The 15483-nt window shown below is 34.4% G+C and overlaps 1 protein-coding gene and 1 pseudogene across 5 annotated transcripts; both read right to left on the bottom strand.

Moving 5' to 3' along the window:
* Positions 1 to 91: 91 nt before the first annotated feature.
* Positions 92 to 4492, bottom strand: LOC110418181 (pentatricopeptide repeat-containing protein At3g26782, mitochondrial pseudogene; annotated as a pseudogene). The gene is made up of 2 exons (XR_016351297.1): positions 2062 to 4492; positions 92 to 295 (listed from the first exon to the last, which is right to left on the bottom strand). The product of XR_016351297.1 is annotated as a pentatricopeptide repeat-containing protein At3g26782, mitochondrial pseudogene (transcript).
* Positions 4493 to 4592: 100 nt separating this feature from the next.
* Positions 4593 to 12634, bottom strand: LOC110418179 (forkhead-associated domain-containing protein / FHA domain-containing protein). 4 transcript variants are annotated; one of them, XM_021430827.2, is made up of 12 exons: positions 11098 to 12634; positions 10656 to 10790; positions 10421 to 10565; positions 9550 to 9822; positions 9046 to 9307; positions 8437 to 8603; positions 8201 to 8311; positions 7620 to 7671; positions 7429 to 7538; positions 6695 to 6823; positions 5632 to 5721; positions 4593 to 5267 (listed from the first exon to the last, which is right to left on the bottom strand). In XM_021430827.2, exons 1-12 carry the CDS (start codon positions 12480 to 12482, stop codon positions 4734 to 4736), a joined length of 3393 nt encoding a protein of 1130 aa, XP_021286502.1. In that variant the 5' UTR covers positions 12483 to 12634; the 3' UTR covers positions 4593 to 4733. The 4 variants fall into 4 exon arrangements, 3 of the variants coding, with proteins under 3 accessions (XP_021286502.1, XP_021286503.1, XP_021286504.1); XM_021430828.2 differs by having other exon boundaries at positions 8437 to 8498; XR_002445368.2 differs by lacking the exon at positions 4593 to 5267 and having other exon boundaries at positions 5640 to 5721; positions 6435 to 6823.
* Between the last annotated feature and the right edge of the window lie 2849 nt (positions 12635 to 15483).

The raw sequence follows: 15483 nt of genomic DNA, 5'->3' as shown, positions 1-15483 counted from the left end.
AAAAAGTCTACCTTTTGCATCAGGCTTTGGACAAGTCGCGCACGTAAGTGAAACAAGCAAAGAATAATGTTGGAAAGTTTTTCCGGAGCCAAAAGTGCCGAGTCCCTGCCTGACAGAGCCAAAATTATCGTACCGTTCAGACTGGCCGGCTCGAGCCTGAAGACCCACATTTGCGTTTGGCTTCCATGGTTGGTCGGGGGCTTAGAATCTTCCCTCGCGGTTCCGACCTAGTACTTTCAATGAAGCAACTTATGAACCCACGGATGCTGTCTCAATCTCACTTAATCATCATGGTCTGGTAAACAATTATGGATAAGCAATCCATGTGAAGTGGAAAGTCAATACCCCATCCACATCAATTCCAGTGTCTTCACATTAGAGTGATAGGACTTTTTCCATGAATAAGAGTGCACAAATGTGGAAAATGCATTCATGTTCATGGAAGCTTTACCATGTGAAAGTTGCAATAGCCAAATAGTAAATGCATAAGTATGTCTCTTAGTTGCATGTTTGTAAACATTAAGATACATAACATGCTATATTTAGAATATAATTATGGAAACCTTAACATGCATAATAAGCTATATTTAGAATTTTTTAAATTTATTTTTAATTAACAATTATATACAAAATACAAGTATTTTTATAATGTAAAGTTAGTTGTTTATAAGTAAAATAAAATTAATTTTTTAATTATATATAATTGAAATTTTGTAATGTTAATTCATAAATTATTCAATACTATTAGAATTAAGAAATATATTTTTAATAAAAATCTTTCAATACAATTTGAATTCATATTTACAAATTAAATAAATTTTATTAATATTCATAATAAAAAGATATTTTTAATGAAAGTTTTTTTATGCCTATATATTTAAAAATAGATAAATCTTATTAATTATTAATAGTAAAAAAATTTAAAACAGTAAATTAAAAATATAATAAACAAATATGATTATTTATATTAATTAAAATTTTTTTGTTTATATTTATTTATTCATTTTATGCTGACGTCACACGAATTTTATATTTTTCAAGAAGTTATCACCTGAAAAAGTGATTGCATCATCTTGTGTGTACTACCTTCATGAACCTATAGAATTTTGCTATCACCAATTAAACAGGCCACAGGCCTGGCCCTTGGGACCACCTGTCATAACCACCACGTTGAGTAGAGTAGTAGTGAGCTCCACCAGCTCATCCTCTCTAGCCGCCGAGGGTAGCATGGGCCCCAAAGTTTTAAAATTTTTATTTATTATACACCATTTAATATTTTTCCAAATAATTTATTATTTAATAATTAATATAAATAAAAAATAACAAAATCACTTAACAAGTCTCACACAACTTTAACTTAAATTTAAATTTTTTTCATACATCTTTCTTCTTTTCTTTCACTTCTTGAAAACATTTATGAGCTCGTTTAAGTCGAAAACAATTCATCACTATTGTATAAAATTAAAAAAAAAATTATTTTTATTTTATTTACTTATGTGTTTATACTTTTTATAAATTTTTTTTAATTTTTATAAACTATCAAATGTGTTTTTTTTTATTATGTAAGTTTTATCTTTTACTTGTTATTTTTTTTAATTACATAAATTTTATTTGTTATGATTTTAATTTTTAAAAATTAAAAAATTATTATGTAATTCTAAAATATAAATTGTAGTATTGCATTGTTAAATATTATTTAAAATTTTATTAATATATCAATTTTTTTACTAATCTTAATTGATAGATTAATTTATCTTATTTTAACTTTTTCTGTTTTTACAACAACTATAAAGAGAGTTTTTTCAATAATAAAAACTGTGACAACAAAATTTTAAAATAAAATAAATAACGAATAATATAATTATTTATATGAAAAAAAACATTATTAGTCTTTTTAGTATAAAATTAATAATTAATAAATTAAAATTCAAAAAATATAATCGAACATAACTTTCTTAAAAATTATTATAATTTTTTTTTTTTTATTTATATATTATATAAAATTATTATTTATAATAAATCTTCTAATTATTAAACTAAGAAGGTAAGGGATTCAATTACCTGATCAAGTTCACTCAAAACAACATTGAAAATCAAAGCCTGACATAGTTTCTCGTCCAAACATCCTAGAGGGTTCGGCATTTTTGGCGGCTTACCAATAATCCTTGCCTGAACAAGTTCCATCTTCAAAGTGATGGAACCGATTTGCATCTCTAACAACAATCTTCCGGCCATAAACATAAGAGACAAACTTGAATGCTGAGTGGCAATCATTGCAGATCCGCAGATTTTTTGTAACGTGAATTGCTATTTCTGGATCAATCTTCATGATTCCAAAGGCCACGGCGAGCTTTTCACTGTGGTAGTTTAAAATGTGCTCCTTGTCTTCCTCTTCTACATCATGTAGGACACATGAAAGGTCCGGCACGTAGCCAACCATCTTCATCTCAACTGCCATGCTCTCTACCTTCCTGTAAACTTCCTGCCGGTATGGGTTCACTCGATCAGCTGTATGGAAGCCATGAACCTCTTTACCAAACTCAATCACACTGAATGCTGAAGGCTTTCTCAATCCCCTATCCTTCATATCTTGCCTCAACTTCCCAACTTCTTGCCATCTGTTAGAAGCTGCATATATGTTTGACATTAGTACATAGTATCCAGCATGCTCTGGTTCAAGTTTGAATAAGCTTCTAGCTGCAATTTCCCCTAATTCAGTATCCCCATGGATTCTGCATGCCAAAAGCAAAGCCCCCCAAACACCATCACTTTGTGGTATTGGCATCTGTTGAATCATATCAAAAGCTTCATTCAGGAGTCCAGCTCTGCCTAGCATGTCAACCATGCAAGCATAGTGTTTCGCCTGGGGTGTCACAGAGTGCTTTTTCATATCTGCAAAACATTTCCTACCCTCGTCAATAAGACCTGCATGACCACAGGCAGAAAGGAGAGAGGTAAAAGTAATATGGTCTGGCTCAACGCCTGCTTGTAGCATTTGTGAGAAGAGATTCAATGCTTCTTTTCCATATCCATGCATGCCATACCCAGAAATTACCACATTCCATGAGGTGGCATTCCGTTCCCTCGGATGAATATCATTAAATATCCTGGTAGCGGTATCTAAATCCCCACATTTAGCATACATATCCATTAGTGCATTACGAAGAGTTGCATCTATTTTAATCTTTTTATCGGTCACAAGATTGTGGAGTTTCCTTCCTAGATGTTGAGAACCCAAATAAGCACAGGCAGATACCATGATCAATACCGTCACTGGATTAGGCTTGCACCCAGAATCCAGCATCTCCTCAAAAAGTAACAACGCTTCACTAGCTTGACCATTTTGAGTATAACACGAAAGCATAGAATTCCATGAGATACCATCTCTTTCCTCCATCAAATCAAAAACCAGACGAGCCTTGCTCACATTGCCACATTTTGCATACATGGCAATAATTGCATTCTCAACAGAGACATCTGCCAAAAACCCATTACAAATGGCATAAGCATGAACTATTTTAGCTCTCATGGTATCCCCCAACTGACCAACCGCAGAGGCAACACTCACAATGGCCACCGCATCTGCCAAAACACCCTCAAGTTGCATTTTTTGGAACAACAGAAGCGCCTTATGGGGCTGTTCAGCCTGTTCATAGGCCGTGATCATGGCAGTCCAGCAAACAAGATCCCTCCTTAGCATTTTATCAAATATCTTAAAACCCTCATCAGTTTGGCCACATTTTGCATACATGTCAACTAAAGCGGCCTCAACGTACAAATCAAAATCAAACCCAGTTCTTATAGCATCCCCATGAACAACTTTCCCCTCAATAATCAACGATTTCGAAGCGCATGCTTTGAGAACAAAAGGGAAAGTGTAGTTATTAGGGGCAATATCAGTTTTACGCATAAAAGAGTATAACTCCAATGCTTCAACGTGGCAGCCACCATTTGCATATGCCCGAATCATTGTATTCCAAAGAAAAGAATTGGATTTATTGCCGAGGATAGTATCGAACACTGAGCGAGCACTGTTGTTGTCTCCAAATTTGGCATATTTGATGATAATTTGGGCTCCCAAATGTGAGTTACGCTTGATAATGCCTGAAGCAGCAAGAGAAGAGTGTATCTGTTTGAGTAAAGCCAAGCCATTGCAGGAATTAAGGAGTCTATTGCAAAGGTTCTCAGTTAAGTCATGAAATGAATTGAAGGCATAGTTGGTGTTGAGTGAAGGTAGAGAAGAAGGGTTTAGGAGAGGTTTACAGGAGACATGGAAGTGGTAGCGGTGCCAGGAACCCAAACGGTGCATAACTTTCGGTTTATTCCGGGAACCAGGGTCATGTTTCTTGCTTCCTTTTGTTAGTGAAGGCAGCAGAACATGGAGCTGAGTTGATTGACACATGGAGCTGCTCTTCCTTTCAAATTGAAGAAGAAAGGAAATTTTTTGCCATTACAAAGTACGGGGTTGGGGCAAACTGGACGACGTGAATGAACAATCAAAATCTTACAAAATGGATCTTACGATCCGTTTATTTATATTCCTTAGAATAATAGGGTTTTTTTTTTATTCTACAGCATATAACGAATTAAAGTGAAGGAATCTCACAGCAGGATGTCTTCATCTCAAGCTTAAGTTACATAGATCGATCAAAGAAAACTTGCCATACAGTATATTACAGGCTACAAATTCGATGCATGGCCCAAATTGCCATGGTAAAAACCGCGGGAAAGTATCAACAACTCTGAGATGAGTCAACCTGGCTCCAGAGCTTCTCAGCATAAGTTTTATCCTCTTCTTTCTCCTCTGCAACATAATTAGTTGCCTCACTTACTTCCTCATTGTCATCTGGAACCTCTTCCATCATATTTTCTGTAATTTCTACTTCTAGAAGGCTCTTTGTCTCTCGTTCTGAAAGTTCAGCTAATGCCTCCCTCATGGCCTGTGCTGTTGCTGGCCTGTCCCTTGACCCATATTTGGGAGCAGGCACAACAAATGGTAGGGCAATATCATCCAACTTTGTGCTATTTTGATTAGCAATGCATTTGGTTTCCGTCAGAGGAAACAAAAAAATGATCCCAAGTTCATAGTTACAGATGTGAAGCCTGGAAGTCATACAAGACTTGGTTTTATCAAGTCCACTCGCTTTTATCCCAACAGAGCCAGAAATAGGCCTTCCCCAGGCAGCTGCACTAAAATTATGAGATCCACAGTAAACCCAACCAAATGAAGGTGAGCCTGTCTTTGACCAGAAGCGCCTCCGTGCCACCTGCTTAGTATTTGCATTTTGTTCATTTAGTTTTTTTCTAAAAATATTGAACTCCACAAGCATTTGGCAATATGAAAAACGATGCTCAAAGTTACAGAAACAACATGAACACAAATAAGACAGACAGTCACAGGTATAGGAGGCAAGTCAAACTGCACTCTACTGTTATATCCTGAAAGCACAATGATAGCGGCTCAAACAAAGTCATAGTTCACATCCATTAGGCTTATCATGCTTTAGGCAGTTTACTTCAGAGTACAGATAATGCATATGTAGAACCAGATATCTTAATTTAATCAGACTCAAGATTCATGAATTGTTTGTTCAAGAAATTTTCTAACCATTCAAAAAGCAGGTACATTACCTTAACATGCATTGGATGCCCTACCCTATTGCAGGGAGAAGGAACTGCATCATGAAGTATGCCCACATTTCTCAATCTTTGCCATGTTTTCTGAACCAAATGTATGATAAACAAAAGTGTGAAAAAAAGAACAGGAAATTACAACCATTAGGCATAGGTACCAGATGTGACAAAACATAAGTGAATTGTTATAACTTGACACATATTACCTTCTTGAAAACTACCATATTCCTATTTGTAGGACCATCAGTTTGTAGTCCAAAGATCTACAGACATTTCCCAACCATGTAGATCATTTTTCTTTTGTACTGAGTTCTAATTCAGAGTTTGGTAGACCTTTACGATCTAGGAAGGAAGATACATACGTTTTATGACAAGTACAATTTTCGCTCATACTTTCCACATAAAGTTGGGAGATAAATTCATGATTCTTTTGTTCAACTTAGGACCTATAGACAAAAAGTGTCAAAAAATTTCACATATTATAAATGCCACAGTAACCCTCAAAAGGCATGATTGATGTGAATTTGCAAGAGAATTGACACATGCATCCAAATGGAACAGAACTCTGACCGCTTTGTTGTTTTTTGAATTTTATTCAATACACTCCAAGAAAATGTTGAAGCCTCACCTTAAAAAGTCGCAAAATAGTCAAACAGAGCATGAAAGTTAAATATCATCCAAATGCAGTACAATGCACTGAAAATGTGATCCATATCAGAGATACATCTTATATTTTTTTTCTTGAACATACCGGTTTCAGTATTCAGTCATAAGTTATTATTTCAAGCAAATAACATTACCGATGTTCTCTGGACTCCAGTGTGGTTGTCAGACACAGAGCATCAGACAGGAGTATATTAAATCTTATAGCGGTTTTCTTTATCTTGGGGGGAACAAGAGTCAAACATGTCAAATCCAGCGGGACTAGGTTAAACTTTTTGCAAGTTGTTCATTCCTGCTGGAGGGTTTAAGAGTCAAACCCATGCCCGTTGAGGTGTTCAATGCATCTGAACATATAAGATAGGAGTAAGTCAAGAGTCAAGAGTAACAGAGACCTTACCTCTGAAAAGCAAAGAATTTTCCTTGCAGGAGAGATGCCATTACATGCATTTTTCACCCGCTCAATAGTAGGAAAAAGAATTTTAATGGATGGATTTCTCACTTCTTGACTAGCAGTCCAGCAGCCCCACTGTCAAGCAACACCGTATTACTCTATATATGTATATATCTAATACATATAATAAAAGTACAGATGTCAGAAAACTTTTTGATTGACGAAAATAGTCACATTTATCCATTATATTTCTACATTTGCCATTTTGAAAAACTTTTATTATTAATATTAATAAGACTTAACTAATTTTTAAATATGTAAGAATTCTAACTGTATTGAATGACTTTAATTATAAATATTAATAAGATTTATCCGATTTATAAATAAGAATTGTAATTGCATTCAATGACTTTTATATCAAAATATGTTTTTCTTAATTCTAATTGCATTCATTGACTTTTATATCAAAATATGTTTTTCTTAATTCTAATGGTATTGAATAATTTATAGATTCATTTTTTAAAAATTTTAATTATATATAATTGAAACATCAATTGTCTTTTATATATAACTGTCTTTTATTTATAAACAATTAGCTTTATGCTTTAAAAACATTTCCATTTTTTATATAATTATAATTTAAAAATAAATAAAAACAGGTATTTGCACAATACTAATAAATATAAAAACATGATGTTCAACATTTTATACATACTGCCAAATCAAAGTTTGTATGTTACCTCTGGATCAGACTCCTCTGAATCAAAAATTTGTGATGACTTCTTTCCTACAGATGCTGCAAAAGCAGCTAGAAACTGTGCACTGACAGATGAGCCAATTGAGGATGCACCTTGTAAACAGAACATATATCAGACAAAACTAATAAGAAAACTAAGTGGCTAACATCAAAGTTTAAAGATAAAACGCTCACCATAAATGAAATCAGATTCTTGTGATTCAGGCCACTTGTAGCGACGTAAAACCTATAGAATGCAAAAGGAGATTTTCAGAAAATAATCAGATCCTTATAAGTAATGTAACATGATATAGGTACACTTTGACGATTAATTGTTTCAATTACTAATCAACCAAAATGCACGAAACTTTTTTGTTTCAGACACTAACCACAAAAGCAGATTCAACAATCCCATGAAATCATGTTGCTACAGATTCCAACCCCTTACAAACCTAGAGATGGCTCTCAAATGCCCTGCTAGGCCATGTCTAATAAAAAATATGCTTGAATAAACTGATTATACAAACCTATATTTAGAAGGTCAAAATTATCAACTGGGACTTGAAGATTTTTGAGAACCTCTAAAAAAAGCTAGCAGTCATTTTTGTGATTTTAACATACAGTAAACAGCATGAAACCGTAATTATGATAAATAGACTTTGCAATAATAACACATTATGATATATAATTAACACTGGCAGTCTAGTACCAAAATAATGCAAAAATAAAATTCATAGAAACATGACTAAAATAATTGAAGTCAATCATTTCCTTACCTCCTGAAGTCGCCAGAGGCCGGTACACCTCTGAACTGAAGCAATGAGAGAGCATAATGCAACAATATTCTGAGCCTGCATCAGTTTTGACAAATCAAAAAACCTTGGTCCCTGCACAAATCAACACATTATATGCATTAAATAGGTTCACTAAAAATCCGAACAGACAACATTTAATGATTAGCCACAAGCTGAATAACATCAAAACGTATCAACTAAATAGCAGGAATACCTGCCTGTAACACATGCAGTACCAACTGTACTTTCTTGGTGTTTCCCCCAAAAGTAGCTGTAAGGGCTTCTTCGCGATACACATATCCATGGAATTCAAAGAATCCCATATCCCATAATGGAGAAACCCATTTAGCGACATTTCTAGGAAGAAAACCAAGTTGAATGCAATCTATGCTAGCAAAAAAAGGAAAAACATGATTGTCATTGTAGCTAAAAGCAAGAAGAGTTCCAACTTATAAGATATTATCTATTAAAGGGAAAAGGGCATCAATATCAATGGGTCCTTAACCTTAAACCATAACAACAGTTTTACAAAACCCATTACGATGTCCACTAAAATGCTTCACCAGGAAGAAACTCAAAGTTGACAGGAATACCAAATCTCAGTAAAGAAGGGAAATGTCTGCAACAAAACTTCCAATTCCATAAGGTTTCTAATAAACAAAGATGATCCCACATATGTAGCAGTCACGTTTGCTAGTTTTTGGTTCTTTTTCCAGTCACTACGTGATGGAACTACTGAACCATCCACCATTTTAAGACAATATCAAATGCACATATTATCAACTTGTAAAAGTGTCTAATTCCAAATCAAGTTATAAAAATTTTACCTCTTTCAGAGAGCTCATCAGGGTTAGGAACAAGAACACTCACAGCATTCTCATCTGCAGGGATATTTGTGTTTCTTCTCAGAACAACATCCAACATCCCATATTCATTTTCACAAGTTTTGCCAAGAAATAAAGCCAGTTTCTTAAGTAGTGCAGCATTTGTGTCTGCTGCAGTTCGGAAAAGGTGGCTTAAACCAACCACAGATGCTTCAACCAGACCAAGAAACTTCACATCAAATGATGAGGTTGAAAACTGATTAGACTGAAATGATAGACAAACTTAATAAGATTCCTTCCTATTGGCAAACCTAACATAAAACACATGTAAAAAACCAAAAAACTCATCTCCATATTAAGATTGTGCAATACTTTCTAAATGCTACTTATTCCAATTCATTTATTATATGAGGAAATGGTCAGAACAAAAACGAAAACAGTGAACCAGCTTAGCATATGGATCAGAGATGGAAGTATAATTAGAATGAAATGTGCAGATTATGATACCTTCAGTATTCTGTCAGAATGTATTCCAGGTATAGAAGCAACCAGGTGTCCTTCAGCACTGGTAAAGTCATACTTAGTCAACTCAACAATCCAATGAGCCTGACTAGGTACATCAACAATAAGAGATGCCATAAAGCCAGCTAGTTGAGCAGCAAAGTCAGATCTTGAATCTTGACTCATTTCTCCATAAGAAAATGAAAAAAGAGACAAATAATCAGATTCACTTCTGAGAGGAAAATCTTGCCACCAAACAGTGTTTGTCACACTCTCCCACTGCAGTTTTTATAAGAAAAAATACATGAACTAAACAAGAACAATATAACATAATTGAACAGCTAGCATTTTTCAGTACAAAAAAACAAATAAAGAACAGCCAGCATTTTGATAGATAAATCAAACATAAACATTCTTCAGGCAATAGACTAGATAGCCGAGAGCAAATTAAACCCACAACTTGAAATCCATCCGATTCTTAGAAAAAGAGGAAATCTGTTTGGCCAAAAGGTTATTGCAAACAATAAAGACTAACAAGGGATACTGACTAAAAGTTCCAATTGCCTCAGCAAACTCCAGCAATTAGGTAATTTGTGCGAAATTTGGTATTTGGATGACAGGAAACACATATACGCAAGACATGCATGCATGGAGAAAAAAGTTGAGGAACAGAGAGGCTCCATCAGCATAAAAGGAGATACCAAATCAAATACCACTGTTTAGAACATCAAGATATGGAAATCTGATTTAAAAAAACATTGAGGTAATCAAATTATGAAATTCAAAACTTATGTCTGCACCAATCAGCCACATGTTAATTCATATCTAGCAAAAACATAGTTAAAAAACAAATCACAAGACATGAAAAATCAATCACCTGTTTTGCAACTAAATTAGCAGAAGTAATGACAACACGGATACTATCCTCTCTTTGCAATACAAGCAATTTTGGGTGGTGGCAAGCGATGCCTCGTTTCTTGCGGTCATTACCAAAAGCAATAACCTCAGGGAATGGGGGAAACCTGACACAAAAAATATATATTAGACAAAAAAGTTAATTTCTATATTAGTCCATATACCTTCTAATATAATCGATTAAGTAAACTACTTACACTACAACCAAGTTCGGAAAATCAGGGAAAGGCATGGAGCTTCTTGCATCAGGGCATGCGCTCCAACATCTCTCAGCATTATGACATGCAACTGTTACAGGCAGATGGCAAGGAATTTCACAGTGTGATAAAAACCTACGAAAAAGACTCCATTAGATGTGGATGCAGAAATTATGATTAAAAGTAGGTAGAATTGCAATAATATGAAAGGAAAGATATACATAAAGAAATTTATCAAAATGGTAATGCAAAACAAAGTTAGCCAAGTTTTTTCGCCATAGTAATAAATACATGTAAGATGCAAAAGCAATCATGTAATGCTTTCTACAGAAAATCATGTAGTTGTAGCAGCTCTAACTGACTTATAAACAGGAATCCTCTAAAGGCACTCATCAGGGGAGACTATTTAGTCAGGAAAGTAAAAGAGAAGGGACAACTTTACCATAAAATGTCACTTGTAAACGTAGCAATGAATATCTTTGAAATGCTTTCAACAGGATATAGAAGTTCTTGCAAGGAAACAAGAGTATGATGATTTGATGAACCACAGTCCAAATAAGCAAGGCGATTGAGGTAAAACATCTTCCCAGGTGCTGAACAAGAGGTCGTAAAAGTCTTGCTTGTACCAACACCATCAATCTCAGGAGCATTTTCCTTCTCAGCACAGTTCAATGATGACATCCCAGGCCTGTAATTGGCAGTAGCATCCTCACCACAGCCTTCAACGGTGCCTTCTCCACATGGAAGGTCACTTGGTAAAAGATCACCAATTAAGCTGTGGTTTGCCTCTGAAGTCGCCATAGTTTTAAATGAATTAGGCTGCACAGGGCTGTCCTTCTTATCAGATGATTGTTGCCTGCAAAGAGGGAAGATGCTACCCACCTCCTCTTCTCTGCCAATTGCAAATTCCATCCTATCACTTAATGTCAACCCCAGAAATCTGTTGCGTCCAGAATCTGAAATATCACATTGCCTAATGCAAGAGATGGGGTCATCACTGTGCAATATACTACAGCACTGACTTAAAATAAACTTGGCTCTCCCCATTACATCTCTAGATTTAAATCCAGATAAGTCACAACCTATGGTCATCTCATTACTTGAGATAGCAAAAACCCTTTTGTTCCTCTTCCCACTGGACACTGTTCCTTGGGAATGTCTTGATGAAGCCATTGCCCCAAGCAAGAGCGGCCTAACACCAGGCACCTCATCCAAATCAGAAACCACTTCCTCCTTAAACACAATCCCTTGAATCATAAACCCGACTCGTACCCTTAAACTACACTCACTTTCATTCCCACAGACAAGCAAAACCTCATCACCAGCAAATAATTCCCTAACCATACCCCTTTTGACCCTAACCCCATTCACATAAACCCCATTCAAAGAAACCCGAACCCTAGAAAACCCTAAAATCTCTTTCTCTTTCTCTTTATCTTCCAGTTCATCGTCAGACAACACAATTCTTCTCCTAAATTCACTAACACAAAAACGAAGACCATCCAACAAAATTGTTCCATCGAGAATAAATATTTTACGGTCAACGCTATCATATAATATCTGGCAATGCTGTTTACTTACGAACCGACTGTCGAACTTGAAGTCGCAGGAAGAGTTGGCTCGACCGAAGATGTAGGGCCGGTCCGACTCGAGGAGGAGCGAGCAGATAGGTGAACCGGTGGTGGCAGAAACCAGAGGGAGATCGAAGCTCTTGAGTTCGACGAATGCTGATTTATTAAGGGTTTTTGGTTTTTTGCGAGGGAAATGGAGATTCTCTTCGGTTCTCTTCTTATTTTTGTTCGGGAAAGAAAAAACTGAGTCTTTCATAAGAATAATTAGAAAAAAATAATTGATTTGTAATAATTATGAATAAAAGAATTGGACTGTGAATTGAACAAAAATTGGGGAAAAATGGAAGAGAAATTTGAGAGGGAAAAAGGAGGAACTGAAACCCTTGTTCCCGTATGTGGGAAATGACAGTTAATTTTCCCTCCTAATTATATGCTTGAGATTTCCGGGGGGCTTTTGGGTGTTGGAATATGACAGTCAGCCTTCATTATTTGGGTTGAGAGCTATCCAAGGGCTCAAAGCCCAGAGTTTTAGTCTGGACTTTGGGATAAATTTTTTAATTAAAATCCAATAAACACTACATAAAAGTTTTATTCTATTGAATAATAATGTAGTTTATTTAAATTAATTTGATATTTACAAATTTAATAATTTTTTATATAAAAATCAATTATAATTATGTTTTTTTTATTTTGAAAAAAAAATTCCAACTCCAACAATTTAAATAAAAAATTATATATCAACTATTAAATCAAATGTTTAAATATTATAATAATACTTTTAATTATCTTTATAATATGATTTCTTTCTAAAAATTAATCGAACGGTTTTGATTAAAAAAAAATCAACACTTCAGACGGATTTGATTTTTTTTTTAAAATTTTAAAGATTTAATAGTTTTATATATTATTTTTAATTCTTTTACTTAAATTTTAAAATAAAATAAGCTTTTTTATTTATAAAAAATAAAAGAAAATAAAAATTATTTTAAAAATAGATTTAATTCAAATAATTTCAAATTTTCACTTTTATGAACCAAAAGTGTACTAAACCGAGTTGATATTTTTATTATTCATGTCCAAATCAAATGGCGTATTATTACTATCCAAATTAGTTTTCAGTTTTTTCGATTTCTGTGCCCACTCTCGAGGGACAAGCGGAATTAGAGAAGGAAAGTGTAATTGCTTTTTAAAATCCTATTATTATTTGTATTAAATGAACTGAGTTTTCAATGAGACAATATCTCCAGTATTAATTAAAAAAATAAATGAAAAAAGAAGGGAGGCTTTTTGTATTATTTTTTAATGCAAAATTGTTGGCCTTTAAGTAAGAGAATGTGAACATAGCCCATCATTAAGTCTTCTAATAATTAATTAATGTGGAGCATATTAACAAGAGAAAAGGAAGTAATGAGGCCTTTTAATCGTGATCAAAAAGGATTTTTTTTTCTTTTTAAATAAACGTAATTTTTTTTTAAAGTGTCCATTTGATGCTTATTATAGTTCAACTTGTCTTCTTTCTGTATGTATATGCACAATTTAATTTGTTGGCCAATTATATAAAGAAAGATTATCCAAGTTGTGCATATAAAATCATCCAAATGTTTACTCTGGCTTATTCAACCTTTTTGTTTTTGTCGCTTACTTCCTGATGCACTATCTGTTACATTAAAAAATTAAAAAAAAACCCCAGAAAAAAGTTGGTATTCATCGTCAGTTCCTTTTAATTAATTTGGACCGCATTTAAACGGTAATCATGTCATGTAAATTTCGTGCATAACTAAAGGAAGTATTACGAGACATAGACATGTAAATACAAATATTCATCCAGATGGTCAAACTTCACTACCCCTTTAGGCAAAGTGCATACATGGTTAATGGAGAGAGAGGCAATTTCCCCCCGGCTTGGTGTACCCTACATTTCTGCACGACTGCCTTTGGTTCAGCTCGTGTTGCCAGCTTGCTGCTGCGGGGTTCCCAGAAGGTGGAAGAGTCAGCTGGTCAGTACTATTTAAATTTCAAAATCAAAAGGCTAAATCATATATATATCTACCCAACTTAATAGGGATCAGGGCGGGCGGCCTGCATCTTCCTTCTTCCATCTTTCGTTAAAGTCCACTCAACCTCTCAGCTGTTAATCTGTTATCAACTTTAGAGCTTAGGTTCTGTTAAATATTGAATTTATATTTGTAATGCTAATTAAGGTCATTGACACCATGGTGGTGGTGCTTCACCTAACGCTAACAGCACTGTTTTTGCCTCTCTCTTTTTTTTTGGATAGAACCAAACAGTATTTTTTATTGGAAATTCACACGACAATGGCAAAAAAGAAAGCAAATGCAAAAGAAATGGTGAAAAGTCTTGCTTCCAATTTCCATATACCCAAGGTAATCTGTATACATAGATTCTCACCTACATCCAAATTAAAGTCAAAATACATGATACAGACTATAGAATAGAAGACAAAATACCCATTTTGTTAGGATTCATTGGTGTCTTTTGCGAAAACAAAATGTTGGACCATTATAATTAATATTTTAATGATCATGAAGGGTGTAATAATTACTGAAATTTAACTGCTGTTGCCCTGATAATGATATATTTCGAAAGACATTTATAAAAACCGGAGTATCTAAATCATTGAGTTCCCAACCTTTGACTATCAGATTCAAACTTAGTCCTGCCACCATCAACAAATCCTTAATACCCCATGAAGATAAATACGGTATTTAAATATGAAATTAATGATTATGTCAGGAATCTTATGCTATTAAAGTCGAAAAGATTAATTAATTAGCTTGAAAGAGCTAGAATCCTGAAGGCAACATCTATACGTACTAATAATGAAAACCCCAAGAAACGTATAGATTTATGCCTTGCCGTAGCATACATATAGTTGATTTTTTATGAGACTAATTATCAAAATCTGCAACTCCTTTTTTTCTGTGATAATCTCTAACTTTTTGTTACATCATGTCAACAATCATCCAACCCATAAACACATTGGCTGGCTGCTTTCACAGCAATATGGTAATCACTTTCAATGAAAGTTAAAGAAAAGATCAGGGTCCAGGGACAGCTAGTAGGCGCATCTGACCATAAATCCAACATATTTCAACATGTCTCCTCATGGTAGTTTCCCATTAATTAACTTTCAGAGAAAGTCAGGCAAAGCAAGTAAAGCCATTAAAGCTTATCTGAACTCTAGGGGAGGGAAAAAAAATAAAGGGGAAAAGAGTAGGTTGCATGATGCACATGGA

This window comes from Theobroma umbraticum, unplaced genomic scaffold, assembly GCF_002168275.2.
Source record: "Theobroma umbraticum cultivar Fairchild unplaced genomic scaffold, ASM216827v3 scaffold_50.0, whole genome shotgun sequence".
Taxonomy (NCBI): Eukaryota; Viridiplantae; Streptophyta; class Magnoliopsida; order Malvales; family Malvaceae; genus Theobroma; species Theobroma umbraticum.
The sequence above is the reverse complement of the archived record's forward strand: the minus strand, read 5'-3'. Positions and strand labels throughout refer to the sequence as shown.